Raw genomic sequence first — 27,682 nt, forward strand, 5'->3', positions numbered from 1 at the left:
GCAAAAACCAAGCGGGGGGCTCCCCTGGGGCTGGAGGCGCAGGGACCCGGCCCTTTGCTGGGACCGATGGCCCCAAAATAAACCAAATCCCACCAAACCCAACAAAAATCCATCCGGGTGTGAGGCTGGGGCCGTTTCCCACCCCCCTACAAACACAGCTTCCAAAACCTGCTTTTATTTACATTTCAAGTCAAATCACATGCAAAAAAAAAAAAACGTTTTTTTTTTTTCTTTTTTTTTTCTCTCCTCGTTTTCCTTACGAATAGTGTGATTAGCAAAAAAGACGCATTAGAATTTTTAAAATAGCAATTAAATATACAAAAATAGAGCTTACAAAAAAAAAAAAAAGACCAAAAAAAAAACGAAAAAAAAGAAAAAACAGCGACCGTTTTAAAAAATATTCTGCTGCAGAATTCGTAGTGTACAAACACGTCTATGAGGCTCCACGCTCCATAAACAGTCGGGGGGGGGCACACGGTTTTTATAGGGGGGGACGCCCCACGCTGCTGTGCCCCTGGTAATACTGAGCCCCCCCCCTCTGCCCCCCTAAAAGGGACCGAGAGCTGCAAGGAGAAGGGGGCCGGGTGCCTGTGGGGTGCTCGGGTTTGCTCCAAAAGGCAAAGTGGGGGCGTTTTGCCCCCCCCCCCCCAGCAGCTTGCGCCCCGCGGGCTGCTTGGTTTGGGGGATTTTGGCACTGCCTGGAGCCCCCTGGGGCTGAGAGCGGGTGCACAGGGCAGGATTTTTGTCCCCCCCTGGGGGCTCACCCGTGGCAGGGGGTTGAGGAAGCCCTGAGGTAGCCCAACGCGCGCTGTGGGGGGGGGACACGGCCCCCCTGCCCCGCTCAGCCCTTTTGGGATCCCGGCACGAAGCCCTTGGGGGCAGAGAGAGCACGAAAGGCAGCACCGAGGTGGGGCTGCACCCACATCACCCCCCCAGGAGGGGAAATAAAACCCCAAATCCCCCCTCGGGTGCCACCGAACCCGCGGTGGATGTGGGCGGCGCTGCTCACGGGGGGGCACCGGCTGCGGGCTGGGTGTCGAGGTGAGGCTCTCCCCCTCTCCCTCAGCTCCGGGATCCCGGGGAGGAAACAAAAAACCCCAAAAACCTCATTCTGAGGACGAGGGAGGTGCGGGGGGGGGGGAACGTGCTCCCTCCTAAAGTGCTCTCAGCTCTCTGTCCGTCCGTCCGTCCATCCCCAGCTCCGTGCTGGTGCCGTAGTGCTTTGGTTGGCGGCTCCGGGTGCCCGGGGGGGGCTCCCCCTGAGCGCCGGGGTGAGTCCGGGGGGGCTCGGAGCTATACCAGGTTCTCCGCGCCCGGGAGGGGGCTTTGGGGGGGGCCGGGGTCCTGCTTGCTGTGCAGCTGGGCCAGCTGCAGCACCGGCATGTTGCAGAGCGGGCACACCTTGCGCACCTCCAGCCATTTGATGAGGCACCTGGGGGGAAAAAAAAATGGGTAAATCACCCCAAATTCCCCCAAATCACCCCAAATCAGGGCTGTGTCAGGGCTGAGTCGTTTCCACCCCCCCTGCAGCATCGTCAGCGCAATGAATTCACTGCCTAGGTGCCTTTGTGCACGTAAAACTGTCTTTATAAAATACAACCAAACGTAACCAAAGCGTTACGCTGGAGTTTTGCTGCTCTGAACGCTCAGAGCCATCTGCTAAGGGGCTTTTCCTTTCCTTTCTTTTGTTTTTTTTTTTTCCTTTCCCCTTGCTGGAGGGGGAAGAAAACCCCAGAGCAGATTGCTGAAGATGCAACACCACAAAACCAGGCAAAAAGGGAGGCTTTTTGGTTCTCCTCTGTCCTCTCCCACCGCAGCAAGGCAGAAAGGAGCACCACAGCGAGCTCAGCTCACCCACAGCCATCCCCTAGCCCTGGTGGAGGAATTTAAGAGACGCTCTCCACCTGAACGAGCATTTTTTGGGCTTTGGCACCTCCCTGTGCCGGCGCCTCCGCCTCGCTGCCTCTTGCAACGCCTTCAAAAATCACAGCGCCCCGGGCCGGGGCTTTTCCAGCACAGGGGGAGCCCGGCAGCCACCCAGGAGCTGCAGGCGCAGGTGGATTTGGGGCCGTGCTTGGCTTTCCAGGCTCTCAGAGAGCCTGGGAGAGCAGCCTGGTGCTGATCCTGGAGCCAAGGGGTGAGCAGCACCGCTCCACGCCGTAAATAAAAGCTGATTAAAGGGGAGGTGGCAGTTGTTTATTCTCTAAAGCCCGGGACAGGCTAAGCAGCACCGGCTGCGTAATTCAGGCGCCGTCCCTCGCGTCGTGCCTCGGACCAGAGGCGTGCAAAGGACCCAGCCCCAGCCCCTGGCTCCTGCTTTGTTTGAAATTGTCCCGCACTTACTTTCTGTGGAAGGCATGTTTGCACGGACAGATCCCCAGCTCGTCCTTGGGCTTGAACTCCTCCAAGCAGACGGCGCAGATCTGAAAGACGAGCAGGTCACCGGCACGGTCAGCGATTTCCAACACAAAAAATCCACACATATCTCTAAACCAGGGGAAATGCTCCCCCAAAAACCTCCCTGTGAGTGTTTCCTGGCTCCTGGTGCACGTTTCTGTCGTCTCCCCGGTGCTCACCTCACCACTGCCTTTAATTGGGGAAAAAAAGGGGAATTTGGCTCCTGTCTGAGCTCCGCAGCTGGGCAGGGCTTGGCTTGGCTGCGGGACAGAGCCCGGCTTAGCGCAGCTTTGCAGAGCCCCGGGGCTGCGGCCCTCCCGGAGGTAAATCCTCTGGCTCCTGCGGTCATTAAGCTGCTCCGTTCATTTAAACAGCAATCAAAATAAGTTTAAAGCCCAATCTGCCTTTAATCCGGGCTCTAATTGCTGGGGTTGGCAGCCTCTGGGCCGGGCAGCGCCTCCCTTTCTGCTTTACCCACAAACATCGCAGGAGGCAGCGGGGAAGCACTGCAAATAAAGCTGGGGGGCAGAGCCTGGTGGGTTTGCACCGAGGAACGAGCACTTTTTGGAGCCTGTGAAGCCCTCGGAGAGGCAGCGTCATGGGAAAAAGGGAAAAAAAACAGAGCTGGGCAAGCACAGAGGAGCCCAGCAGGGATTTTACCTCCCGGTGATTCCTGGCAGCTGCTGCTGCAAACCCCCAATACCCCATTTTTTGCCCAAAATGGGATATTTCGGAAGAAGCCTGAGCAAAACCCTCCCAGCCTTCCCCAAACCCCCTTTGGGGATGCAAACAGGGCTTTTAATTCCTAACACACCCAAGCAGCCCGCAGCCGGCCTCCTCCAGCCACAGCTCCTTGCTGCGGGGACGACGGCGCAGAAAACCCACAGCAATGCATGAAAAAAATGCACCGAAGGGATGATGCGTGGAAAAAAATTGCAGGAGAAACAATCACGCGTGGAAAATTGCATGAAGACGACAATGCATACAGACAAAAACGCGTGAAAATGCATAAAAATGCATGAAAATGAATCAAAATCCATGAAAATGAATCAAAATCCACAAAAATGCATAAAAGCAATCCGTGAAAATGCATGAAAATGCATAAAATAGCAATGAATGAAAATGCATGAAGACAGCAATGCATGAAAATGCACAAAAATACATGAAAACGTGTTAAAAAAAATGCATGAAAACGCATAAAGACCGCTGCAGGAAAACAATGCTGCTTGAAAATGATGATGACGAAAATTAATAACGCATGAAAATAATGGTGCATAAAAAGGAAAAGGCCCCTGGGAGGGGGCTGGGGCTGGCTCGATCCGGCCCCTCTGCAGCTGTGCCCGCGGCAGCTGTGTTAGCGAGCGGTGGGACGCGCAGAGGATGAGGAGCAGCGTCGGGGAACGAGCACAAGGAGGTGCAAGGAGGCTGCAGGGCCAGGCACACGTCAGCTTTTGGCACGGTGTCCTCGCAGCCAGGAGGTGGCAAGGGACGGAGGGGAGCTGCAGGAGCTGCCGGGGATGGAAACTCATCGCGTTCCCCCGCTGCTGGCGGTGCCCCAGGAAGCAGAGCCCCGCACGCACTCACCTCGTGGAGGTTCAGCTCCTTCACCTTCTCCTTGAGAATGACCTGCAACACAGAGACGGGGTCAGGACACGGCTCCTGCTGCGTTTACAGCCACTCAGATCCCCATAAATCCGAATTTCCACACGCAAACCCTTTCTGTTACACTGAAAATCCCCTCTTTTGGCCACCAGCTGGGGCTGGGTGCTGCACCAAGGCAGCAATGGGCTCAGGTTTTGCAGGGCACAGCGTGAGCAGAAAGAGCCTGCTGTAAATTAAACCTGAATTCTAAAAATACGCTAAAAACTGGGCCAGTTCTGCACACTCCTAGCAATAATAATAAAAAATACACACAGACGTGCCCGTGCTGTGACAGCTTTCCGTACGTGTGGAGCCAGAAACCTCCAGTACCCCACCTCCAGCCTGCAGGCATCCCTGTGGGTGGACAGGGCGAAAAGTGGTGTTTGCACAAAAAAAAGATCCGAGGACAAACCTCAGGAGGTCCCCAAACCGAGCGCCTGGAGGGGGCTGCGCTCCAGGAACAGCCACGTGCTGCAACATCCATCCAGCCCGGCCCCACCTCCTTCGGTTTCCTGCCTGAACGCTAGGTCAGAGGTGGAAAAAGCTACAAAACCCCGGGGAAAAGGGGATGTTTCAGCAGAAAATGGAGTTTATTTTAACCCCTGCGTGTGGGTGGCTGCAGAAAGCAGCTGGGTTGGCCGCAGCGATGCCTTCCCCGGGATGGATGGGGCTGTGCTGACCCCGCAGCCAGCTCCAGCCCACGCTGCAGCTGCTGGAGGAGCGCTGGATGCTGCCACCACGACACCCCCGAGGGTTTGGGAAGCGCCAGTGGAGGTGCTCCGAGGGTGGAGACGTCCCCAGTGCCCAGGAAAACGCTCCGAGACTTGGCACCCGTGTTTGGTTTCAGCTGGGGGAAGCCTATCCCAGCTTAAACTCTTGCTTTCTGGGTGTTTTATCTTTAAATAAATGATATTTCTGCTCTTTTAGTCCTGCTGATTGCTCTTGCTGCCTCTGGGCTCACCTAGGGGGAAGCACCCAAGCACCTGCACGGCAGCATCCAGGTCAGACAGCAGCAGACCCCGAAATGCTGAGACCTGCAGAGCACTGCATGCAGGCAAGAGATGCTCTCAGGGGGCCCAGCTGGCAAAAAAAACCCTAAATCACCAGGAAAAGAGGTTTGGCAGAACGTTGGCAACCTCTTTTCAAAGACCTAGGGCCTCCCGGTGAAAAGAAAAGCTCAATGGCAACCTGAAGGAGCGATTATTGGCTCTCGGAGCCGGTTCATCACCTCACCTGCTTGTAGGCGTAAAGCTCTTTGTGTGCTTGGTGTCTGAGCCTGGAACGAAGAGAGGGAGAGAAGTGAGGGCAGGCCAAGACAGCAGGATTACCCCAAAACAGCAGGAACACCCCAAAGACACCTCGCTTCCCTCCCCTCCCGATCTAATCGCTTCGGTTTTCCTTTGTGATTTTCGGCTTTTTGTGGAGCGGGGATGGAGCAAGAAGGGTGAAACTGGCCCAGCCCCGAGGCTGGGAAAGTGCTTATGAAACCCAGATGGGAAAAAGCAGAGCTTGGCTGCCGGGGACCACCTACGAGGGGGAAAAAAGCTCTCCCAGGAGAGCCAGCTCCAGAGCTGATCGCCGTGCCTCGCGGAGGTGGTGGGCAATCAGAGACTCGCCAAACGAGAGGCTACGGGGGGGCGGCGGTGGCAGATCCCACAGGCAATCCTTGATCCCATGCTGTCAGCTCGGAGATTGGGGTAAAAACACCAGATATTGGCTCTCTCATGCTCGGGGTGCCTCCTGGCTGGGTTTGCTGCACCAAGAAGGCTGCAGAGGATGCTCCCGTGTCGCATCTCCCCATATGTTAAAGGAATTCCTCGCTGCTCCACAGCCTCCAGATGTGATCCTCGGTTAAAAGCCCCAAATCTCAGCACGGGGGGGGTCAGGGATGTGTGGGGTAACCCAGGAGGGCTTCAGCAGCTGGCTGAGGAGGGGGAGAAACTCAGCATGAACTCAAGGTGTTGCTTTGTGTACCGGATCCTTCTGCCGCAGGTTTTTGGGAGGCTTTGGGTTTCTGGGGCTGCTCCGGGTGCGGGGGATCCTCCTTTGCAAATCCTGGTGCTGCTGCTTGGATTCCTCGGGTCTTGGTCGAGGCTGGGGCTGTGCAGGGATCGTTAGATGATCTAGCCCAAGCTCCCATCTCTCAGAGGTCGGTGTTATTCCTGAGGGTGGCAGCCAAACATCCCTCCCCGACAGGCACTCCGTCTTCATTTAAAGACAGCAGGAGCTTGCCACTTCCCTCGCTGGCTTCTCTCAGCAGTTACTCACCCTCTCTCTTCCCACACGCCTCCAACTTCTAAATTTAAAGGTTTTCTGGCTCCATCCTCCAGACATTACTCCTGGTTATTTCTTCTCTGGGGCAGAACACACCCAGCGAGACCCAGTGCCCAGGAAAACACTCGCAAAGCCCAAACACCTCTTCGTTTTGCAGGCAAGCCGCGTAGGTTCAGCTCAACCCGGGGAAAACACATCCCTCACGAGGAACAATTTGGGTAGGGTAACGAGGGGGCAGGCATTAAACATTCCCTAAGCAGCCGGTGCCCGAGTTAGCCATTAAAGAGCTGGGCAGGAACCATAAAACCCCGCTTCCAAGTCCTGGTTGAGACGCCTGCCTGAGCAACCACGCTCCGTGCCCGTGTTAAGTGGCCCCAGAAATAAATTTCTGCTGGGTTTGGAGCCGATAACACGGTTCCTTTCAGAGCTGCTCGCTCCCAGACATGTTGGGTCCACGCTGCATGAGCTCCGCGTCCGTTTCCTCTGCGAGGGATGAATGGTGAGGCCGATGCTAAGGGCTGAGCAAATCCTTTTTGCTGATTTTAATCCTTTTTTTAAAAAAATTCTTTCTCTAATCAGTTATTCTTACCTGATCAGGTAGCAGCAGAAGAGTAAACTGAGGATGAAGACGAAGATGGCCGTGCCGAAAACCACGATGTATATGTTGAGAGGCAGGTTCTGGAACCCGATGTTCGGCATCCTGAAACTGTAGTGCTGGAAATCCGAGCTCATGGGTAGGCTGCGAGGAAAGGGAGAGAAGAGGAGGACGTCAGGCTCCATCCGCACACGGGATGCCCCACAGAGAGGAGGGACGCCCCGAAAACAAAGCAGGGCAGGCTAAACCGTGCCTGGGATTCCCCTTCTCCCTCCATGTGCTCCTCGCCCAGCGATTTCCCCTCCTGCCGACGCAGGCAGTCCTTTAAATTCAGCTCCAGGCGGGGATTTGCATCCAAGCCACCCCAATCCCAACGTCCCCCTGTGCCCGAAACCCCGATTAATTAGACTGAAATGCCCCAAAGCAGCCAGAAGGCACACCGGAGAGTTTTTCTTCCCCTCCCCTCCTGCGGTTTCCTCCCTGAGCAGAAATTCTGCCCTCCGGCACTCCTTTAGGGTGATTTCCACGCTGCCATTGGGGCCGAGGGGAGGGCAAGGACATCACCACGGCAGATGGCAGAGCTGCCGGGATTTACAGGTGCCATAAATACAGGTGCCAGCACAAAGCCCGCAGACAGAGCCCGATGAAACCTCCCCGTGCACATCCCCGGGGTGATGATTTCAGCCTGCGAGCTCTCCCATGCCATATAAACCTCCCCGAGCCCCAAACATCCGAAAAATCACCGAAAAGCAGGGATTTGCTGGGGCTCCTCATCGTTCCTTTCCGCCCCGCGGCTCCCGAGCCGCTCACCCTTGAATGAGCAGGCATAAAGTTCCCCCGCCCCCAGCTCGGAGAAGGAAGTTAAAAAAAAAACAACAATAATAAATGATCTCTCTTGTTTTCCTTTCATCGGTTACTGCCCACGGGAGGCGGCGTGCAAGCCAGTTTCACAACAAACAGGGAAACTACCTGCAGTCTGCCCCCAGCTTTTGGGGAATTAAATTACGGAGGGATGACAAAATCCCCCCGGAGCAGGGTTTTTTTATTTTTCGGCGCAGGAGCTCCAGGTTTTGTGCAGGACGGGGTGAAAGCGTGGGAGGTGGCCAGGGATAACCGGGGAAAACGGCGATGAAAAGCCCCAAATCTGAGCTGCGGAGTTGCAGGGAGGCATTTGGGCTCCCAGCAAGGCTGGATTTAGGGTCTGAAAGAAAATAATCCCTGAAATTATCCGTGCTCTTTGCTGCTGCCGTGGCCCCAACGGCGCAAGGACTTTGTGGCACCTAAAGAAACCGGGTTTAAGCCCAGGAAGCTTCAGCAAAGAAACCCGACCCAACAGCAGACGCTCCTGAGCAGCCTTTCCTCCTTTGTCCCCTTTTTTTCTAAGCCTCACCGGGTGTTTTCTTGGTGCAGGAGCAGCTCTCCCATCCCACACTTTGCCTCCTCGCAGGATCAGGCCCCGCTGTTTTGGGCAGGCAGCGAGACGACGCGACAGCAGCAAGCTCAGCAGCCTCAGCAAAATTAAAACACGGCCCCAAAACGCAGCCCCAGCCCCCCTCCTGCAGCTTCCAGCACCCACCTGGCATCCTCACGCCTTCTTGGCACCGATTTCTTCCCCTCTGGGGTTCTCGAGGCTGGCCCCCCAGCCCAGCGTTACCTCCTGCCCCTCTCCGAGGGCAGCATCCCCGCCGCCCCAAGCTCCCCTCTCCGCTGCTGCTTTTGGCTCCCTTGGTTTTTGAGGCGTAAAAACGATTTTTGGTAAAGCCTGGACTTGATTAAAACCCCCCGAGAGCCAAGCACGTGTTCAGCGAGGCGCCCAGCCCGAGCGGGAAGGCTGCAAAAGCCGCGAGCCCGCACGCACAGAGGCTTGCACAACGCCACCGAGGTGGTTGTTGTTTTTTTTTTTTGTTTTGCTTTGCGAATAAATAATTAAAAAAAAAAAAAGCGACACCACCCCCAAACCTTTGTTCCCGACTCGGGTACAGTTAATGCGCAGCTTCGCGTGGCTGCGCGGGGTTGGGTTCGGGTTTTAATCCCCGTGCTCTTTGCTGGGTCAAAGGGATTTCAGGCGGCGCAGGGCCTCTCCCGTCGGTCGGGAGCCTCCTCTTGCTTCCTTTTTGATCCAGGGGCTCCTCGTGCTGGCCGCTGGCTTGGATTTCCAGAAATATTCCAGGTTTGCTGGCTGCCCCATGCGGGGAAGGAGAGGTTCTGCGAGCCGGGAGCAGAGCTTGTGGCCTCCCACCAGGAACGTCAGCGGCTGAGGTTCCCATCTGGGGGACCACCGTGGTCGGCAGCGTGTTTTTGGGGTCCTGAGGATCATAAATCCTCTGTGGGAACGCAGGTTTCAGGAGCAAGCCTCACCAAGGCTTGAAAAAACGAGCAGACGGAGACCCCAACATGCTGGATCTCGCTACCGGGGCATGGAGAGGAGCCGAATGCCCCCACAGAGCATCCCTCCGGCCAGCCGAACACCCCAAATAATCCGGGACCGATCTTGGAGGCAAAACAACCAAACCAAGCAGCACGGCACCGACCCTCTTCCTTCATAGCTCCTTCAAGCTGCGACGCTCTCCGAACTGAGCCAGCTCTGGGGGCTTCAGTGCACTGAGAATGTCAGCGGAGATGCGCTGGTCCTTTTTAGGGCCTGGGATTTAGGGCCTGGGATTTAGGGCCTCAGATCTCCTCCAGCCACAAATTCCCAACGGCCACATCCAGCTGCTCCACCGGACCACAGCTACAAACCACCACAGCTGCCCGAGGGATCCCAAGCTCCCTGCCGCATCCTCCTGGCTGGGATTTTGCCCCAAAACACCGTGCCCAAGGTGGCCGTGACCCTACAGCAGGGGCTCATTCTCCTAGGGACGATCCCAGAGGTGCAGAAATGTTACGGCGAAAAATCCAGCAGATAGAGGCAAAAAAAGAGCCTGCCCAGGATCCAGGAAACTGTTAACTGGAAAAAAAAAAGCCTGAAATGGGATGATTTTAAGGAGCCAAGCTTTTGGTTTGTTTGATTTTCTCTTTTTTTTTGGGGGGTGGGGAGCGTGGTAGGGGAGGAGCTGTGCTTTAATTCGCTTCAGATTTGCCAGAGCGCAGCCAGAAGAAATAAAAAGGAGCCGTGAGGGAGGCCGGGAGCTTTCCGAGGCAGGACAAAAAGCTTCAGGCTGTGCCCATGGGACCCCAGACCCCGCGTGGGGCTGGCTGCGGGTCTGAAATCCCGACCTGCACCCAGCAGGACCTGGAGGCAGGGTTATAAAAAGGTGCCAGGCTGCCCCTCAGTGCAAACCCGGCTGCCTAGATGAAAGGGAAGGAGGGAAAGCCGGATTTTCCCAGGCTGAGGCATGGGGGATACGTCCCGAAAGCCCTGAAATTAAAAGGCACCGAGGTGTCCTTATGACAGGGCTGGACGCAGGGACGGGGCTTCTCCGCGGGGAGGGATCCCGTAGGAAACCCCAGAACTCCCTGCAGGAGATGCCGGTCCGCACGCAGCCGCGGGGACGGGGAGGACGCAGCCTCCGCGTCCCTGTGGGATTTAATTAACGGCTTTAATTAAGGCCCAGTTCTGGTTAACGTGAGGTTAAAGAGCAGGGGAGGCAGGGAAGGGAGAGCTGCAGGTCCCGCGGCCCTCCCCCTGCCCGCCGCACCCTCTGATTACAAGCCGGGCACTTCAAGGCAAACCCCAAGAAGCCACGCAGCCCAAATCCATCCTTCTCATTAACAGCAGCAAGCAATTAACGAGCTCAACCAGCTCGGCAGAGCTCTTCCACGCAGCTTTCAGTGGGGAAACCTCCAAGGGAGGAACCCAAGAGGCGATTACCCTGCTGCACGGCACTGGGAGCGCTGTGGGGACCTCACCCTCGCTGCTTCCCGATGGTCCTTGGGGTTTTTTCTCTCCTTCCAAGGGTGTTTTTGTTGCTGTTATTTCTTTCCGGAGCGCCGAGCATCCCAGCCACGTTTAGCCCAGGCCAAGGGCTCGGTTTTGGGGCTGGTGGCTGGCTGCAGGCAGCAGGCACTAGGAAAAGTTTCCCCAAATCCCTTCGTTTGAAGGGGGAATTGAGGAACACGCCCCATCTCCTTCCCCCTGGGAATTTCCACAAGCCATAAATATGACATTTATATGTCCAGGCTGAGATTTCCAAATAATTTTTCCAAAAAAAAAAGGGGTTTTGGGGCACTTTGGAAGCAGCAGTGAGATGCTACTCAGATAAGCAGCCCGGCAGGAGATGTCGTGACACGTGGGTGAATTCTGGTGAATCCCAACACGGAGCTGTCACCACCGGGGCACCCAAGGGGTCACCGCACGTCACCGAGGGGGTGACAAAAGCCGGTGGCAGCCCCCCAGACCCAGCTGAGCTCATGGAAAGCAGAACGGGGAACAGCGGGAGGTTGGAGAGCAAAAGGACCCGGCTTTTCCCCCAGAAATTGGGCAGCAGAAATTAAAAATTCCTCCCCGTGGAAGCAGGATGCTCCACGCAGGGCCAGGGGCAGCTAGGTGCACGGGATGGGGTTTGCAAACCCCCATGCAGAGGCCCTAAAACCTCTCCTGGTGTAATTTATCTCCCTCCAAACGTCCCTGCACCAGCAGGGGTGCGCCCAGCACCTTCTGGGCTATCGCGCCGCGGTTCTCCAGCAAAGCCTGCCCAGGAGGTGCTGCCTGGTTCAGACCTTTGAGCCCTTTCCCCTCCCTCCAAGAGGGAATCGGATGCTTTTGGAACGGGAACCAAAATTCCCTGGCTTCGTTCCCTGGCTGGACGACACCAAACACAAATTTAACCCCCTCGGCTGCTGGCGGGGAAAGAGCGAGCTGGAAGAGGCTCCCGGCGAAGCGATCAGCAGCCAAAAAGGCCAAAAAGTCTTAAAATGAGAATAAACAGAACCTCCCGGCAGTGCCACCAGCACCACTGCAGTTTTCTGGATCCTCAAGGGTCAGTTTAGCGGAGAAGCAGCCCTGTCACCGCCGTCCCGAGGCGCATCTTGAGGAGGAAAAACCTTTTTGCTTCTGCCGGAGAGGCGCAGGAATTAGGTCAGCTGCAGTTCCCAGCGCCAGGTTAAAGCCCGGGGCCGTCAGCAAGGCAAACAAGAGGCTCGCTCAGGGCTGATTTTGCAAGATCCAGACAGAAAAAAAAAAAAAGATATAAAATAAATAAAAAGAAAAAAAAAAATCCCTGGTGCTTTTTTAAATTCAGCCTAAGCCAGCAGGGGAGCGGAGCTTGGGCTCCCCGTGTCTGGCAGCAGCGGGAACGAGGAATCGAAAGCAGCCCCGGGGTCATCCCACCCGGCACAGCTTTTCTGGGAACTGCAGGCGAGGCAGCAAGTTTCGGGAAAGCCGCAGGAAGTCGGAGGAGCAGCCGCAGGATCCGTGGCTGCCAGAGCATCTTCGGGAGGCTGAAGGGAAGCCGCAGGCTGCCCGCGTGAGCTGAGCCGGGCTTCTCCTTGGCCATGAGATAATGCTGGAGGAATTTTTTTTTCCCCTTTGGCTCCGTGTTTTTTTTTTTTTTTTTCCCCTCCACCCCCTTTTCCTGGCACGTGGCTCCGTCCCAGCTGCGATGTCACGACCCGCTGAGCTCATTTTTCCTCCCGACAGCGCGGTGGGAAGGGAAAGGATGCCCCGAGCCCCCCTCCGTCCTCCTGGCTGTGAAACGCGATGGCCCTGTGGGACCCGACCCCGCTGCCCCCACAGCACCAGCCCCTACCGCATCCCATCAGGTGCCAAAGCCTCGATTTATGGAGTTTTCTCCCCGATTCATGGGCTCCTTGCAAGCACTGCCCGGCCGAACCCAGTGCTCAACGCCCGGATAACCCAGGGAATCGCAATCCAGACAGGGAGAGCTGAGGGATGCTAAAGGGGCTCCCAAAATATCACATTTGGGGAAAAAAAAAAAATCAAATCACCCTCACCAGGCTGGATAAAGCAAAGAAAAAAAAGCAACCGGCCTTCTCCACCAAGCAGATGGACGATATGACCTCCCGAAATCCCTTCACCTCCACTCCCTGAGCTCCTTTAATAGGAAAAAAAAAAAAAAAGCAGTGCAGGGATCAATAAATCCCTGCAAAGTGCTCCAGGAGCTCCGGGGCTGGGGAGAGCAGCTGCTGGCAGCAGCCTGAGCGAGGCGGCGAGCCGAGCCAAGCACAATTTGGGATGCGGGAGGGAAGAAGGAGCTCGTTTCAGCTCCCCGAGGTTGCTAGGTTATGGAGGTTTTTTGGGGGCATAATCTGCAAGGGGATCCAGATGGCCGCAAAGCCTCGCGGTGGAAAAGCAGCGTGAGGCCTGGGAGGGAAGAATTCCTCTTTATGCTGCTGCCTTCTGCTCCTTCCGAGCCCAAACCCCGGATTTTGGGCCTTGGGAGTGCCCAGCAGACTCCTTCTCTTCGTTTTTACTAAATATACAAAAAGCAGAACAGGTAGCTCGATGCAGGAGAACCGAAAGCCGGACACCAAAACCAAAGTCACCAAGAAATCCCGGGGAAGAGCCGCCCCAAAAGCCCCTCTGTTGCTGCGAGGGCCGCGTTGTCAGCTGCTGACAGCATTAAAAACCGTTCAGGAAAACCCAGGCAACCCCAAAGCCAAACCTCAGCCTGCTGGGAATTTACCCCACCGCCGTGTCACTGCCATCTGATATTTTTCCTAATGCTTACAGGAAAAAAAAATAAAAGGAGCTCCGTGCTCAGCCTGTCCTTCCTCTGCTTTTACCAAAAGCACTGGGTTTTGGGGGAATATTTCTTCCCCGGCTCGTTCTGCTCTGCTCACAGCGACCGGGGGCTTTGCAGCACTTGAAAACCCAGCAAAAAAAAGAGATGTCAGGTCCCGGGGCACAAATTGCTTCACTCCAACGGCTCTGCGAGGTGGGCAAAAGCCTCAGAGGTCAGCAGAAGAATCATTTCTCTGCTCCTGGAGTGCCTGGCCAAGCCCCACGGAGAAATGTGTGTAGGAACAGCACGCGTGGGTCCTTCCCTCTCCGTCTCCACGCTGAGCGCTGCTGTCCCTCTCCTGCTTTGTGTCCGAGAGGAGAAAGGAGGCTTGATCTCAGGGCTGGAGGTGTTAATGAGGTCAGTTAGCCAGATTTTCCTGACTTACGTGAGGAGCAGACACTTTCAGGAGCACGCTTTCCTTCCTTCCTTCCTTCCTTCTTTCTTTCCCTCCTGCAGAAAGTCCTCAGGCTGCGGGGAAGACTTGAGCTGGCAGAAGAGACCCCTCCTGACACGCGGTGCTGACGCCAGGCAAGCTGTTTGGCACAGAAACGGTTTAAAAAAATGACATTTTCTGCAGCCAGAAAGCTCTCCCGATGTCATGGCCTCACCTCAGCGGGACGGAGAACGGCAAGGGACCGCCAAATTCAGGGTAGGGCTGGTGGGACCTGGGAGGTGACGAGCGGGCAAGGCACAAATCTGGAGCATTGCCTGCCCCAACTCCCGGCTTGCCCAAGGGCTTAAGGGCTTAAATTTCTCAGAAATTTAAAATTTCTCAGAAATTCAACCCTGAATAAGCAAAATCACCAGGCTGAGGCTGCGACGTTGATGCAGAACTCATTGAAAACCCAAAACCAAACCTGCTTCAAGGCTACCGGGGCCTCCTCAGGCACCCATGAGACCGGCAGGCCCGAAAACAGCCCACTCCCTGCCAGATTCCTACAGATTCCTGGCTGCTGAATCGGCTACTAGAAGGCAAAATATATTGCTGGCGCTAACGACCCGGCTTAGCAACGAGCACGCAGGCTGCATCGAGTGTCTCTCCAAAGGTCAGGGGAGCGCATGACGCCCGGGAGCCTTTGCGTAAGCTCTTACTACGAGTTTGAGGTGCTTGGAGAGAGCCCGGAGGTCGGATCGCAGCCCGCCACGTCCTTTAAAACGAGAGGGGGGACCCCAAATCCTCCCCTCAGCATCCCACGGCATTGTTCAGGCTCTCTCAGAGGGGTTTGGTGTGAAATCCCCTCTGAATTCACGGGGTGAGCGGCGTGGCGGCTGCTGGAGCGGTTCAATGAGAGCACCGCGGCCTCGTTAGCAGGGTGGAAATTAGGAGCTGCCCTTTTTGGGCACGCTGGGCTGCGGCCAGGCATTCCTGGCAGTGCCTCGAGCGGGGATGTCATAAAAACCCCCGGGGTGTGCACGGGTTTTCCTCGTGGGCTGGGGACGATCAGGTTGGAAGGCACGTCCCGATGAAGACCCTGCGCAGCCCAAGCCCCCCAAGATCATTCCAGGGGAGCAACTTTATGAAATAATGGGACTTTTGGAAATAACGCTGCTTCCAGGGGTAATGCAGCCCCCAGGAACTGCTCGTGGAGGTCTCTCAGCACGATTCTTTGCAGATCTCCTGCAAGGAAACCTTTCAGGCCAGCTCTGTGCTTACCCAACCAGGAGCCGCAAATCATCCGAGCCACGCACCTCCAAGCTAACCGCTGACCGATGAGGCCAAATGTGTTGAAAAAAAACCCTGCCATGGCACAAAACTCCACGGAGAACACACAGGAGGGTTAAAATATTGCTTTAAACACTTTGATTGGCCCCAAATCCCATAAATTGGTTCAGCTCCTTGCACCCCATCTCCGCCAGCACTGGCGAGCGGCTCCCTTTCAGAACTCCGGCGCGGCGCTGCCGTGACGCTGCGCAGAAAGGAAGGTGGGGGAAAAAATGGCTCAAGCTAATCCTGTGATTTTATAAGACGTTAATCCCTTGATCTCATTGAAAGGGATTAGAGTTCCTGGCGAGGGACGAAACCGACGAAGTTTTCAGGCAGATGGACCCCAAAACGGAGCGAGGGGAAGGGGCGAGCGGGCCCGCAGTGATTTGGTTTGGGGAACGAAGCAAGGCACGGCCTTTTTTGTGACAAAAAACAGCTGCCTGCTTTGGGAAGGTTTGCTCTCGGGTCGTACCTGCTTGCTCGGAGGAGAACCGTCAATAAATCAGAGAGAAACATCGAGAGGTGAGATAAATCAGAGCGTGAGGGAGGCTTTGCGAGCAGGGAGAGGGATTCAGGTGATCTTTCGACGCACAGAAAGCGAACTTCCCACTTTCAACTCCCACCAAAACCAAAAAAAAAAAAACAAACCCACAAGAAAACCACCAAAACAACCAAAAACCCTAAGCAAAGCTGCACTGTTTCACCCACAATTTCAACCAGGACCCCCCCCCCCCTCTCTTTTATGACAGGCTGCTCGCAGGGCTCTGCTTTTGTTCAGCTCCGGCGCGTCCCCGCTCTGCTGAGGAGCTCACAAAAGGGAGAAATAAATAAATAAGCCCCCAAAACGCAGCTGCCTTAAGAACCGATCCGCCAGGAAACCACCCCCGGGGGGGGAAAGCCGAGCCCCGGCGAGGGTTTTGCGCGGAACAATGGAAAAAATGATTCCTTTGGAGGCAGGCAGAAATATTTGCTGCTTTGCGAAAGAGCTCGGCGAGGAGAGGAGCTTAATTCGATCCTTACGCCACGCCAGCGCTTTAATTCCGTGCAGGCTGCGGGCAGGAAGGGCCTGCTCGGGGCTGGGAGGGAGGAAGGGAAGATGCTCGGGTGGATTTATCGCTCTTGGCAGCAGCCAGGCTGAGCCCGGGCTCCCTAAAATCACTTGGGACGGGCTGTCGGGCTCCCCGGCCCCCTTACCTGCCGGGATTCCCTCCGGGGTGGAAAGGGGCCGATGGATGAGCTGAGCTCTGCCTCCCAGCACCACGTTCCAGCTTCCTTCAGCCTTTTCTTTTCTTTTTTTCTCCCCAAAAGCCCTTCCCCAGCTGGGAAGCCGCTAGGTCCGAGAGGCCGGAGCGAGAAGGGGGCAATGTCGGCGCGGCGCTTTCGCTTTCTCTCTCCGCTTGGGAACCTGGCGCCGTTTCCAGAGCCCGGCGTAAATCCTGCAGGGCTAATCCTCCGCGGGAAGAAAAACCAGAAAAAAAAGTTGTGTCCTCTCCTTGCCACGTTTGCAGCCCCCGAGTTGAAGGGAGCAGAGGAAGGAGCCCTCCCAGCTCTGAATTCCTCTCCGACCTCGACGCAGCGAGCTCGCTGCGGGGCTTTTAGAAGCGGCAGCTGCAAAAGAAACCCAAAAGGCTCCAAAAAAAACCAACGGCGACCTCGGAAACATCCAAGGGGGGAATCATCCGTAGCACTAAAACACCCCGCACCGCCCCGTGCTCCCTCGCTGCATCTCCTGCCCCCGTCCTGCTCCTTTCCCCAGGCTTTGATCCAGTTTTAGCCGAGGCGGTGGCGGCGCGGGAGCAACCTGAGCCCTGGCAGCCCCCACCCCAGCTGCTCCCGGCTAATTTAAGGCCGCGGTGGGGATTTGCTGGGTGCTGCTTTGGGGTTTGGGGCACGGTGAGATGTGGATGGGGACGCCGGCACCGCCACCGTGGTGGTTTGTCCATCCTCTGTATGCTCCTTGGTTCATTTGAGGGCTTTTGGGGTCAGCTCACATGTCCTCCTGGCGGGAGATCCTCCCCTCGAGGCGCACCCATGGTGTCTCCAAGCTCCTCTCGAGCTCCACGGCTGCCACTCCCCCTTCGACGTCTTGTTTGCGAGATGTTCGTTAATTAATTAGAGCTAATGGATGCATGAGGTGGGGCAGCAGGGGCTCGGCGCGCTGTCACATCACCCATTTGGGGAGGAAAAAGCAGCTTTGAGCATCCCACCAACGCGGCTCCACCCCGCAGAGCACTTGGCTACCACCACATCCCCGCGGAGGTGATGCCCGAGCTCCCCGCACCTCCAATTAACAACCAAATTAATTCCTGCTCGGCTCTCGGCGTGGCAGGAGGCACTGCCGGGGCCGGACCGTGCTTTTCCAAGCGGCTCCTCTCTGTTCTTGCATTGCTCACCCCGAAACTCCCGAGCCGGGCTGAGCTGGCCCCGTTATGATGCCACGGGGCGGCCGCTCCCGAGGCAAAGTCTGACGGGGCAGAGCACGGCTTGCAGGAAACAAAAAATAAATAGGAACGCAAAAAATATATAGGAAAGGTCCATGGGATGCTCGTCCCGTGTCCTCTTCTCCATCCCTGCCTGATGGAGAGTTTCGGCCCGCCTCCAAACCAGCACAGCCCCCACGCCAGGCGGCACCACAGCCACCCAAAGCCAGATTTTGGGTGGGAACGACGAGGAAAAGCTCCAAAGTGCCGAGCAGGGAATAAAATCCGGAGACTTTCAGGGGTTTAGGGAGGGCAGAGAGAGAAGGGGATCCTTGCTGGGACCGGGCCGGGTCCCCTCACCACCCTCAGCAGCGCGGTGACAGCACCCAGGCACCTCTGCGCGCCGCTCCTGGCGCGTTCCCTTTTTAATTTTTAACACAAAACGCAGCAATTAGCACGCTTTGGGCTCCTTCCACGTTGCCCTCGAGCATTTCTTCCTGCGCTCTTCCTCCCCGAGTTATCCGAGGCAAAGCCTCGTTCATTTTTTTTAATTTATTTTTTTTTTTTTTTTACTTTCCGGGCTCAGGGCCAAATCTGCGTTTCATTTCTCGCCGCAGATGGCCCAGCGGCCGGGCCTGCGCGAATAAAAGAGCCAAGCAACGGAGACGAGAGGAGCAGAGCGAGCGTGAAACACTCGGGACAGCATTTGGGGAGCGATATTTTACGGGGTTTTAGCCGATAAATCAGCGAGCTGGCTTAGGGGGCGCCGGGAGGGACAACCACAGCGGGGACACGGCTCGAACAATGAAAAAAAAAGGGGAAAAAAATCATATTTTGAGCTCAGCTCGTGCTCTGACAGCCCGGATGGGTGAGAAGAATCGGGTTTGTCCACCTGGGCAGCACAGATTTCCCCTCGTCGCCCTGCCCGGCGTCCCCGCGTGCGGCCCTACACGTCGCGCAGGGCAGGAAGGAGGAGATGAAAGGCGGGGAGCAGAGCGTAATCCTAACCTCCTGCCAGAGGGGCGGGGGGGGAGAGGAGGAGAGAAAATCGATAATAATAATAAAAAAAAAAAAAAGCAGCACAACACAACGAGCCACGCGCTTTGTTCGCCGCACGTGGGACCCCCCCCCGCACCCCGATGGACCCCGCAGAGCCCCCCCGCTGTTCCCAAAGGTGTTTTTGGGGTCGGGAGACGCTCCCCTCCAGCCCACAGTCGTGCTAAAACAAAGCCCGAAGCCAGGCTGAGGAAGTCCGAGACAACACAAGCCCCGAAAATACCAAAAAAAAAAACCACAGGCGCACGAAAATGAAAACCTCAAAGGCGTGTTTTTCACCCCAAACGTGCAGTTTGCAGCCCCGTGGGACCTGCACGCGTCCCCTGCCAGAAGTAGGGTCGGGATGTGCCCGCCCCACTGCCCTGCTTCTATCCCGAGCCCTTTTTTTTTTTTCATTTTTGGGCTTTTTTTAGCCAAGGCAGCCCTCAGAGCGTCGCCTCCTCCCCCCCCCCCCCCACGTCGGGACCTTCTCGGGGGTGCCAAGCGTGGCACCCCAAAAAGGGACAGGATATGGGGTGGCAGGGACCGGCGGTGCCCTGCAGAGAACAGGAGGGGAGTGCACGAAGAGGGAAGGAAGGGGCAACCCCAGATTTATAGGGTTGTGCAAGGGGAGGGGGTCCTGCCCCATAGGGGTGCTGGAGGGGGATCCCTACCCCATAGGGGTGATGGAAAGGGGGTCCCTGCCCCATTAGGGTGCTGGAAGGGGACTCAGTGTCCTAAAAGAAGGGGTCCCTGCTCCACAGGGTGGTGAATGGGAAGAGGTCAGTACCCCATAAGGGTGCTGGAGGAGGGGTCCCCCTACCCCATAAGGATAACGGAGGGGGGGTCCTTGCCCCATAAGGATGCTGGGGAGGGGCTCCTTTCCCCATAGGGATACTGGAGATGGGGTCCCCATGCCCCATAAGGACAATGGAGGGGGGATTCCTTGCCCCGTAAGGATGCTGGAGGGGGGATTCTTACCCCATAGGGATACTGGACAGGAGGTTCCCCTGCCCCATAGAGGTGCTGGAAGAGGGGGATCCCTGCCCCACAGTGCAGTGAATGGGAAGGGCTCAGCACCCCATAAGGGTGCTGGAGGGGGGCTCCTTATCCCATAGGGATACTGGACGGGAGGTCCCCCTGCCCCATAAGGATAACAGAGGGAGGGGTTCCCCTGCCCCATAGGGATACTGGAGGGGGCTCCTTGCCCCATAGAGATAACAGAGGGGGGGTCCTTGCCCCATAAGGATGCTGGGGGGGTCCCCGTGCCCCATAGGGTTACTGGAGGGGGGTCCCCATGCCCCACAAGGATAACGGAGGGGGGGCTCCTTGCCGCATAGGGATACTGAAGGGGGGGTTCCCCTGCCCCATAAGGATAACGGAGGGGGGTACCCTGCCCCATAGGGATACTGAACAGCGCATCCCCTTACCCCACAGGAGCTCTGTGAGGCGGGCTCCCAGCCCCCTCAGCCCCCTCAGCCCCCTCAGCCCCCCACAGCACTCCCGAGGGGCCTCCCCCACCCCACAGAGCCGCACCGGGGAGGGCTCCAACCCCCAAAAAACGGCACCGGGGGGGCAACCCCTACCCCCACAGCGACACAGCAACGAATCCCTAACCCGCTGCGTCCCTTCAGGAGGAGTCGGCCCCGTGTGAGGGCCGGGACCCCCCCCCTTTATCCCGCCCCCCCCCGGCCCGTCCCGCACTCACCGTCCCGCCGAGGCCGCTCTGGCGCCGGTGGGGAGGGACCCGGATGGAGCTGGCCCCGCCCCCTCCGCCCCGCCCCGCCCCGCCCCGCCCGGCGCCGGGCAAGGCTGCCCCGGCTTCGCCGCGCCGTACTGCGCCTGCGCGGAACAGCCCCCCCCCCCCCCTCACCCGGGGGGGTAGGGAGGGGAGGGGTGACGTCATGGAGAGGGGAGGGGGGAGGGGGGAGGGGGGTGATGGGGACATAATGGGGGTGTTGGGGACATGGAGGAGAATGGGGACATAATTGGGACATAGGGTGACAATAGGGACCTGGGGACAATGGGGACATAATGGGGACAATGGGGACATAATGCGGACATAGGGTGACAATAAGGACATGGGGGATAATGGGGACATAATGGGAACATTGGGGACAATAGGGACATGGGGACAATGGGGAAAATAGGGACATGGGGGACAATGGGGACATGGGGATATGGAGGACAATGGGGACATGGAGGGGACAATGGGGACATAATGGGGACACGGGACAATAGGGACATGGGGGACAATGGGGACATAATGGGGACATGGGGGACAATGGGGACATAGGGACAATGGGGACATAATGGGGACTTAGGGGGATAATGGGGACATGGGGACATAATGGGGACATAATGGGGACACTGGGGACAATAGGGACATGGGGACAATGGGGATATAATGGGGACATGGAGGACAATGGGGATGTAGGGTGACAATAGGGCTATTGGAGATATGGAGGACAATGGGGGCATGGAGGGGACAATGGGGACATAATGGGAACATTGGGGACAATAGGGACATGGGGGGCAATGAGGCCATAGTGGGTATATTGGGGACAGTAGGGACATGGGGAACAATGGGGACATGCCACCCCACCCAGGCCTGTCCCACCACCTGCCGGCCTCAGTGGGGACACCGGTGGCACGTTGCGTGACCACGGAGAGGTGGCACCATATTTAATGCCATGGCTCTGGGCGGTGTCTCTCCTTGTGGAGGAGGCCGAGGTGCCTCCTGCTCTGTGACCTCACCCGGGCGAGCCGTGGGGGCGTTGCACAACCCGAAACTCCGGCCCTACTGCCTGGCTCGGGGCTCCTCCCATGCCCTATCTGGCCAACCTCATCTCCACCTCGTGAAGAACCCAAAAATGGCCATCGTTGGCTTCCCTCAATCCCTCCTCTTGCACGCACGCTCTGAGCAACGTCCTCCATGTCCCCTTGGAGGAGCTGTGGCTGGCCACAGATTTGGGATGTTCCCATTTCCCAATGACACGATGATGGGAGGGAAGTCGTGGGATGGGACCAGCTCTGCTGTCCTACACCACCTCCTTGTCCCCTGCCAGAAGAAGCAGGCAGCGAGGATGTCCAACAAGGGGCAGTTGGAGGATGGAGGTCCATCAACTGTTGGCCTTCATGACCCCAAATTGTTCCAGGGAGGTTTGGGTTGGGTATCTGGTGGGATTTCTTCATGGTCAAGCACTGGAAGTGGTGGGGTCCCCGTCCCCAGAGGGTCTCCTCCTACAGGCGAGGATCCCATGGAGCCCTGGCCCGGCAGGGATGGGAAGAATTTTCCCCTGTGGCTGGTGATACGAAGCTCTTGAGATAGCAACCCCGAAACAGCACATTTATGGGAGCGGGGATATGTTTCTGAGCTCCGATTCATCACCCTAATTACAGGTTCACTTTCTCCCTGCACACCCTTGGGCTCCCGGCGCTCACGCTAACGCCGCCGCGCTTTATTTATGAGAAGATCCAGTTTTTCCTACTCGTTGAGTGCAGGAAGAAGAAATCCGGCAGGCTTCCGTGCCCGGACCTTAGGGCAGAGAGATGGGGTGATAAGGGAGGGTGGGTCTCCTTTTGAGAAGGTGAAATGCTCGCCTTTCTCCTCGCTTCTTATCCAAGATGGTTTTGCTTTGTGGTGATCTCCTACTCGGGGTCTCAACAGGGCTGCCAGGTTGCGGTGTGGACACCGCCACCTCCTCCCCTCCATAGCTTTTCTTGAGGGAACCAAGCCAGCCCCAAAACCTTCCTCCTGCCCCAGCATGAGTTCAGGACCACGAGTGCCACCACAGCCCTGTTGTCCCCCCAGGAGAAACGGGGTGACAGGGCAGCCATGGGACCTGCGTGTCCCTTTGGAACTGGGTGGAAACCAGAGTGATGGCAGTCCCCGGGGTTCTCCTGCTCCTCTGGGGTAGCCATGGGGCCACAACTGGGCTGAGGGACAGGGACAGGGGCTTTGCCACTGAATTTCAGCCCTGCCTGCAGGCGGTGGCAGTTTTGGGTTCCCCTGCTCTGGGTGAGGCCTACTGCCACCCGCACAGCCCAAGGGAAGCCATGATCTGCCTCACGGCCCCTCATCTGAGCAGAAAACCCAGAATTTGTCCGTGAACACCAACCTAAACAGCTCTTGGGTGCCACATGTGTAATTTCGCGTGTTTGAACAAAAATTCATGAGGTGATTTTGGGGACAGACCCCGTATTTGCCATCGCAGGAGGCTGGCCCATGACTGGTGCCACACAACCCATGGGGGGCTTTGTAGGGCTTGGCTGAGGTGAAGATGAAATCGGGCAGAAGAAAAGCACCGGCAGCTCTCGTGGGAGGATTCCCGTTTGACCTCGTGGTTGAGATTCAGCCTCCGGTGTGGAGGAGGAGGCTGCTCCCCTCAGGCTTCTTCCCAAACTCTGTTTCTGGGTGAGGTCCGCGCTGCCGAAATCTCAGCCCTCGGCCCCTCTGCTGGTGGCAGAAGTTGTGGTGTGGGCTCGGGTCTGCCAGCAGAAATGGGATTTGGTCACCTCGCTGGGTGTCAGTGGTACAGAGGACATAAAAACAGCCTGTCTGGACTGTCTGTCCCCAAAACTTGGCTTTGCCTGGTCAAGGGGACTTTGCCAGGCTGGTTATAGAAGTAATGCAGAAAGGAGACCTGGTGGGCCGAGGAGGAGATGGGCTCCTGCAGACCCTCTGTGGTCCCAGCACCCATGGCATATTGCTGCCAGCTCCTGGCCACCTTCACCCTGCGTCCTCCCCCAGCTCCTTCGCTGGAAATAATCACCCTCGTTTGCCCCTTTGTGATGCTTTCATCCAGCACAGGAATTTATCCTTGGCTCCCCTTCTCCCTCCTTTCTCTCCAGATCTACGGGATGGCTTTGCTGTCTGATCCAGGAGGCAGTGCAGCCAAAAAATTGGCAAAAACGAGACATTTCGGGAGTTCCCACTCCATCTCTGCCTTGGAGGTGGGACGCAGAAGACCACCAGCAGGGTCTCCTTGGGAAGATCTTGGGAGGATACTGGGGAGGCTCCTCCAGGAGGAGGCATTATCGGGGCTGCTTCCTCTGACGTCTTCTCCACTCCCTCTGTGGCATCAGCAGGACTTTGCTTCTGCCCCGTGCCAGACCCATGTGGAGCAGGGTGGAGCAGGGCAGACTCCTTCTCCTCCTCGATTAACCTGGGGCTTTGACTCATGCGTGGCTTTGTGAGTCAGGGGACAGCGCCGCTTCCACGGGGCTTGCCCACGGCTGACCCACCTCCTCGCAACCCACCCAAGGCACCTCGTGCTCAGCCTCAGCTCCAGCTGAACGAGTGGAGCAGGTATTCCTCCTGGGTGGCAACCCCAGCCCCGCGGCTCTTCCTCTCCTTCGGCACGCCGTGGGGCTCTGCTCCGCTTTATAGGAAAGGGGAATTGGGGTAAGCAGCGCCTGCATCCACGCTGGGAAACCCGTGGGGTCGGGCAGGATGGAGAGCCAATTGCCCAGGGTGTTTTCCTCCCACTGACGTCAGGAAAACGTTTCGAGTGTCTTTTTCCGGAGCACGGATCCCTCATTCCTGGGAAGCAGGAGATTGCCTGAGATGTTCTTGGGAATTGCCGTGATGCAGTCACATCTTCCCGTACCCCATTGATGCATTTGGGCTCTGCCTCCGCTCCTTTCCTGCAAAAAAGACCCAAATCTTTTCCCTCTGGTCCCACTACAGGAACCAGCTGGGGTGCTGAGACCCAGGCAGCTCTCGGTGCTCTGTGCAGGATCTGGCACAGGGATGGATGCAGGGGACAGAGAGAAGAGTGAGTGCAGCGTGGGTGGAAAACACAGATATTACACGAGAAAGTGCCCTAAAGGGAGGTCGAACCAGCTCTTCCAAGACATTATATGCATTATATCCAAGCAGACAGGGACTGATGCAGCCTCACCACACCGATGCTGCTGGGGCCACCCCAGCTTTGCTCTTTGGTTGCAATTTCCACTCGTTCAACAAAATCCACCCCAAACTGGGCAATAAGGACAGTGGTAAGGGATCCTCCTGGCCCAGAGCCACCGGCGGTCTCCTCCAGCATCCGGCCGCTGGCTGGGACCCTGAGGAGCTGCTCAGGAGGAATGCGAGGCGAGGGCCAAGCGAGGGTAATGCTTTCCACATTATATTTTCCCAGCTTCCGGCAATTTGCTGCTTCGGGACTTCCCGAGCCAGGGGGTTGTCTCCGGATCTCGCTGTTTAACAGCGCTCGGTGGGCTGGTGGAGACAGGGGGGTGAGCACAGGCACCGCATTTCCCCAGGCAAAAAAGTGCAAAAAAAAAATAAAATAAATTAGTGAGAGCTCGGAGTGTACGGCTCTGTGCAGCTGTGGTCGCGTTCGATGTGCTTTAAATATCCTAAATGTTTAAATATCCTAAATATCCTAAAACGCAGCGAGCTAACATCACCCTCCGCCTCTCCGCTGGCTGTAGCGTGGAGGGCTGAGCAGGATTTCCACAGGAGGCCGCGCTACGAAACATCTGGAGAACATCAGCCGTAAAGAGGCAGGAATGCTCCAAAGCAGGAACGGGGCCAAACGGCTCCTCGCAGCCCCAGACGGTCCCGCATGCACACACTGCCTCTCCCCAAATCCCTGCTGGGCCTTCGGATGGGTTTTAGTGATAGCTGCATCCCATCCGGGAGCATGAAGTCTCTGCCACCCCGTCCGTTTCGCCAGCATCCCCTCAAGACTCAGCAATTTTAGGGATTTTCAGCTGCTACGTGTGAAACAGGAGGTGATCCCACCCTTACCAGGAGCGGCAGCATCCCCCAGCATCGATGTAGGAGTGGAGGCCAAAATTCGTCACCACACATGGGTTCGGAGGACGGTTTGCTTTTTGGAACAAAAATTGGGTGGAAATAGGGATCTCACAACCAGATCGGGAGGATTGGAAGCTCAGAACATCTGTGTTAAATGCTGTCCCTCTGATCCCGGCTGTGATATTTCAATTTGGCACCACTCTTGCCTCAAAATTAGGCTGGGAAAATCCTAGCAGCAGCATCCACAGGGAGAGCTGGGGACACTTTAGCATGGGGGAAGGTGGTGGGATGTCCCCTGTCCCATGGCAACAGGAGCTGGGGACGCTGCCACGTGCAAGGGATGGCAGCGTCTGGGAGGAATCAGGAACATCCAGCAGCATTGGGATGAGCAGGGTGGTTTTGATCCTTTACACATCAGCTTTTGGAGCCGAGGACACCGGCTTTGGGACGAGGAATGCTGCTTTGGCAACCTGCCTTTGTGGAGCAAATCACAGCGTTGCTAACCCGCAGGAAGGAAGGAAGAAAGAAGGAAAAAAAGGAAGAAAGAGAGGGGAAAATAAATCCCCCAGAGCCTCTGCAAGAAATGACATCTCCAGCTCCGTCCTTGTGGCTACCAGTGGCCTGCAGCCGGAGGGGCCAATTCGCCTCCCTCTTCCATGCCTGAAAAATCTGGCGCAGCAGTCATCAAACGTCTGCGCTCGTTGCGTGCTGATTAGAGACAGATGCTGCTCCCGGGAAGCTGCAGCGAGGAAAGTCCCCACCCTCCCTAATGCATATTGCCTCCTGCAAGTACAGGCAGGGCGGAGACTCCCGATAGCATCGCTGCTCTTACAGACCAGAACCCCCCAAAAAACACCTCTGAGCGCTCCAGCATCGAGCAGGTTGAGCCTGGTGGGGACAGCGGGGATAAGGACACGCAGCAGATGGCACCGACAGATCCATCTGCGGCAGGGGTGACCCCAAATCTTCCCTAATCCTCCCTCCAGCGCTTGCTCCTCCAAGGGGGGTTGCAAATCAGCTCCATCACCCGCAGCAGCATTATGGGATGAAGAAATTCTTCCTGACATCCAATCTAAACCTCCCCTGGTGCAACCTGAGGCTGTTTCCTCATGCCACCATGTCCCAATGGGATTTTGCAGCTCCCAGCACAATTATTGCACACAAGCAAGGTGACATGGGACTTCCAGGGCGCTGAGGGTGTGAGAGGAAAATCAAGAGCCCGACTGGACCCCAAAATCCTCTTGGGCAAGTGTAGGGCTTCATAAGCAGGGGATACACAAGGTGGTTTTCTCCTCTCCACCGCAAAATCCTCCTGCCAACCCCTCTCCAGCAGGAGAAATCCCAGCCCAGAAGCGCTTTGCAAAGCAGGAGTTGCACCAGGATGGGATTTTCTCCTCTCCTCCCACCCCAGCGTGCAGGTCTGGTAGGGGAGGAGAGGCACCAGGACCGCATAAACCTCTCCGTGATCACCCTTGGGATAAACAGGAAGGCTGGAAGAGCCGGGCACGGCGACTGCAGTCATTTCTGGGCGGGGGGAAACCCAGCGCATCCGTCCCTGCCCGTCACCCTGCTAATTGTGGAGGCAAGGCCGTGTTTTCTCTTCCTGGGCGGTGCTGGGTTCCCACCTACATGATGCCCGGGTCCTGCCCTGGCCATGTTTATTTATGGACCTCAAAACATCCTGGAAGGGCGCTAATCCTCTCGTGGTCGATAGGGAAACTGAGGCACAGCCCACAGAGGGTGACCTGTTCTCCCCAGAGGCATCCGGCTTTGTAATCTTGTCTGGGCACTGAGAGAAATTGTGTCCCTTGGGGACAGAGTGGGGAAAAGCAGCAGCAACTTCTAGACCCATGGGAAATGTGTAGGGGACCTTCGCATGGAGAAAAGGGAGCAGGAGGTCCCGGAGAACATCCTACAGCTCCCAAAAGATTGGGATGTTCACGGGCTGAGCCTCGGAGAGGAATAATACCTCTGTGGAGCAGGGCTGGGAGAGCTGCAGCCCAACTTGGGGTTATCCTGAAGCCCTGGGAGAGACTTTCTGCCCAGGTTGACCCAGAAAATCCATCTGCTGCAGCCAGGCCATCCTCTTGAGGTCCTCCATGAACCACTCTTCACCAGCCCCACGGAGAGCCACGGCTTCCCCGTGGGTCAGCAGGTTATAGCAGG

At 56.9% G+C, this 27,682-nt stretch overlaps 1 protein-coding gene across 3 annotated transcripts; it reads right to left on the reverse strand.

The window, feature by feature from the left end:
• Window positions 1–159: 159 nt before the first annotated feature.
• On the reverse strand, window positions 160–20,535 carry RNF24 (ring finger protein 24). Of its 3 annotated transcripts, none has more exons than XM_068679569.1 (6): window positions 20,459–20,535; window positions 6,902–7,051; window positions 5,272–5,314; window positions 3,982–4,023; window positions 2,344–2,423; window positions 160–1,432 (listed from the first exon to the last, which is right to left on the reverse strand). In XM_068679569.1, the coding sequence occupies exons 2-6, from the start codon at window positions 7,042–7,044 to the stop codon at window positions 1,294–1,296; spliced, it is 447 nt and encodes a 148-aa protein (XP_068535670.1). In that variant the 5' UTR covers window positions 7,045–7,051; window positions 20,459–20,535; the 3' UTR covers window positions 160–1,293. The 3 variants fall into 3 exon arrangements, with proteins under 3 accessions (XP_068535670.1, XP_068535669.1, XP_068535668.1); XM_068679568.1 differs by lacking the exon at window positions 20,459–20,535 and adding an exon at window positions 13,976–14,123; XM_068679567.1 differs by lacking the exon at window positions 20,459–20,535 and adding an exon at window positions 7,651–7,832.
• Between the last annotated feature and the right edge of the window lie 7,147 nt (window positions 20,536–27,682).

Source organism: Anas acuta, chromosome 4 (genome assembly GCF_963932015.1).
Source record: "Anas acuta chromosome 4, bAnaAcu1.1, whole genome shotgun sequence".
Lineage (NCBI taxonomy): Eukaryota > Metazoa > Chordata > Aves > Anseriformes > Anatidae > Anas > Anas acuta.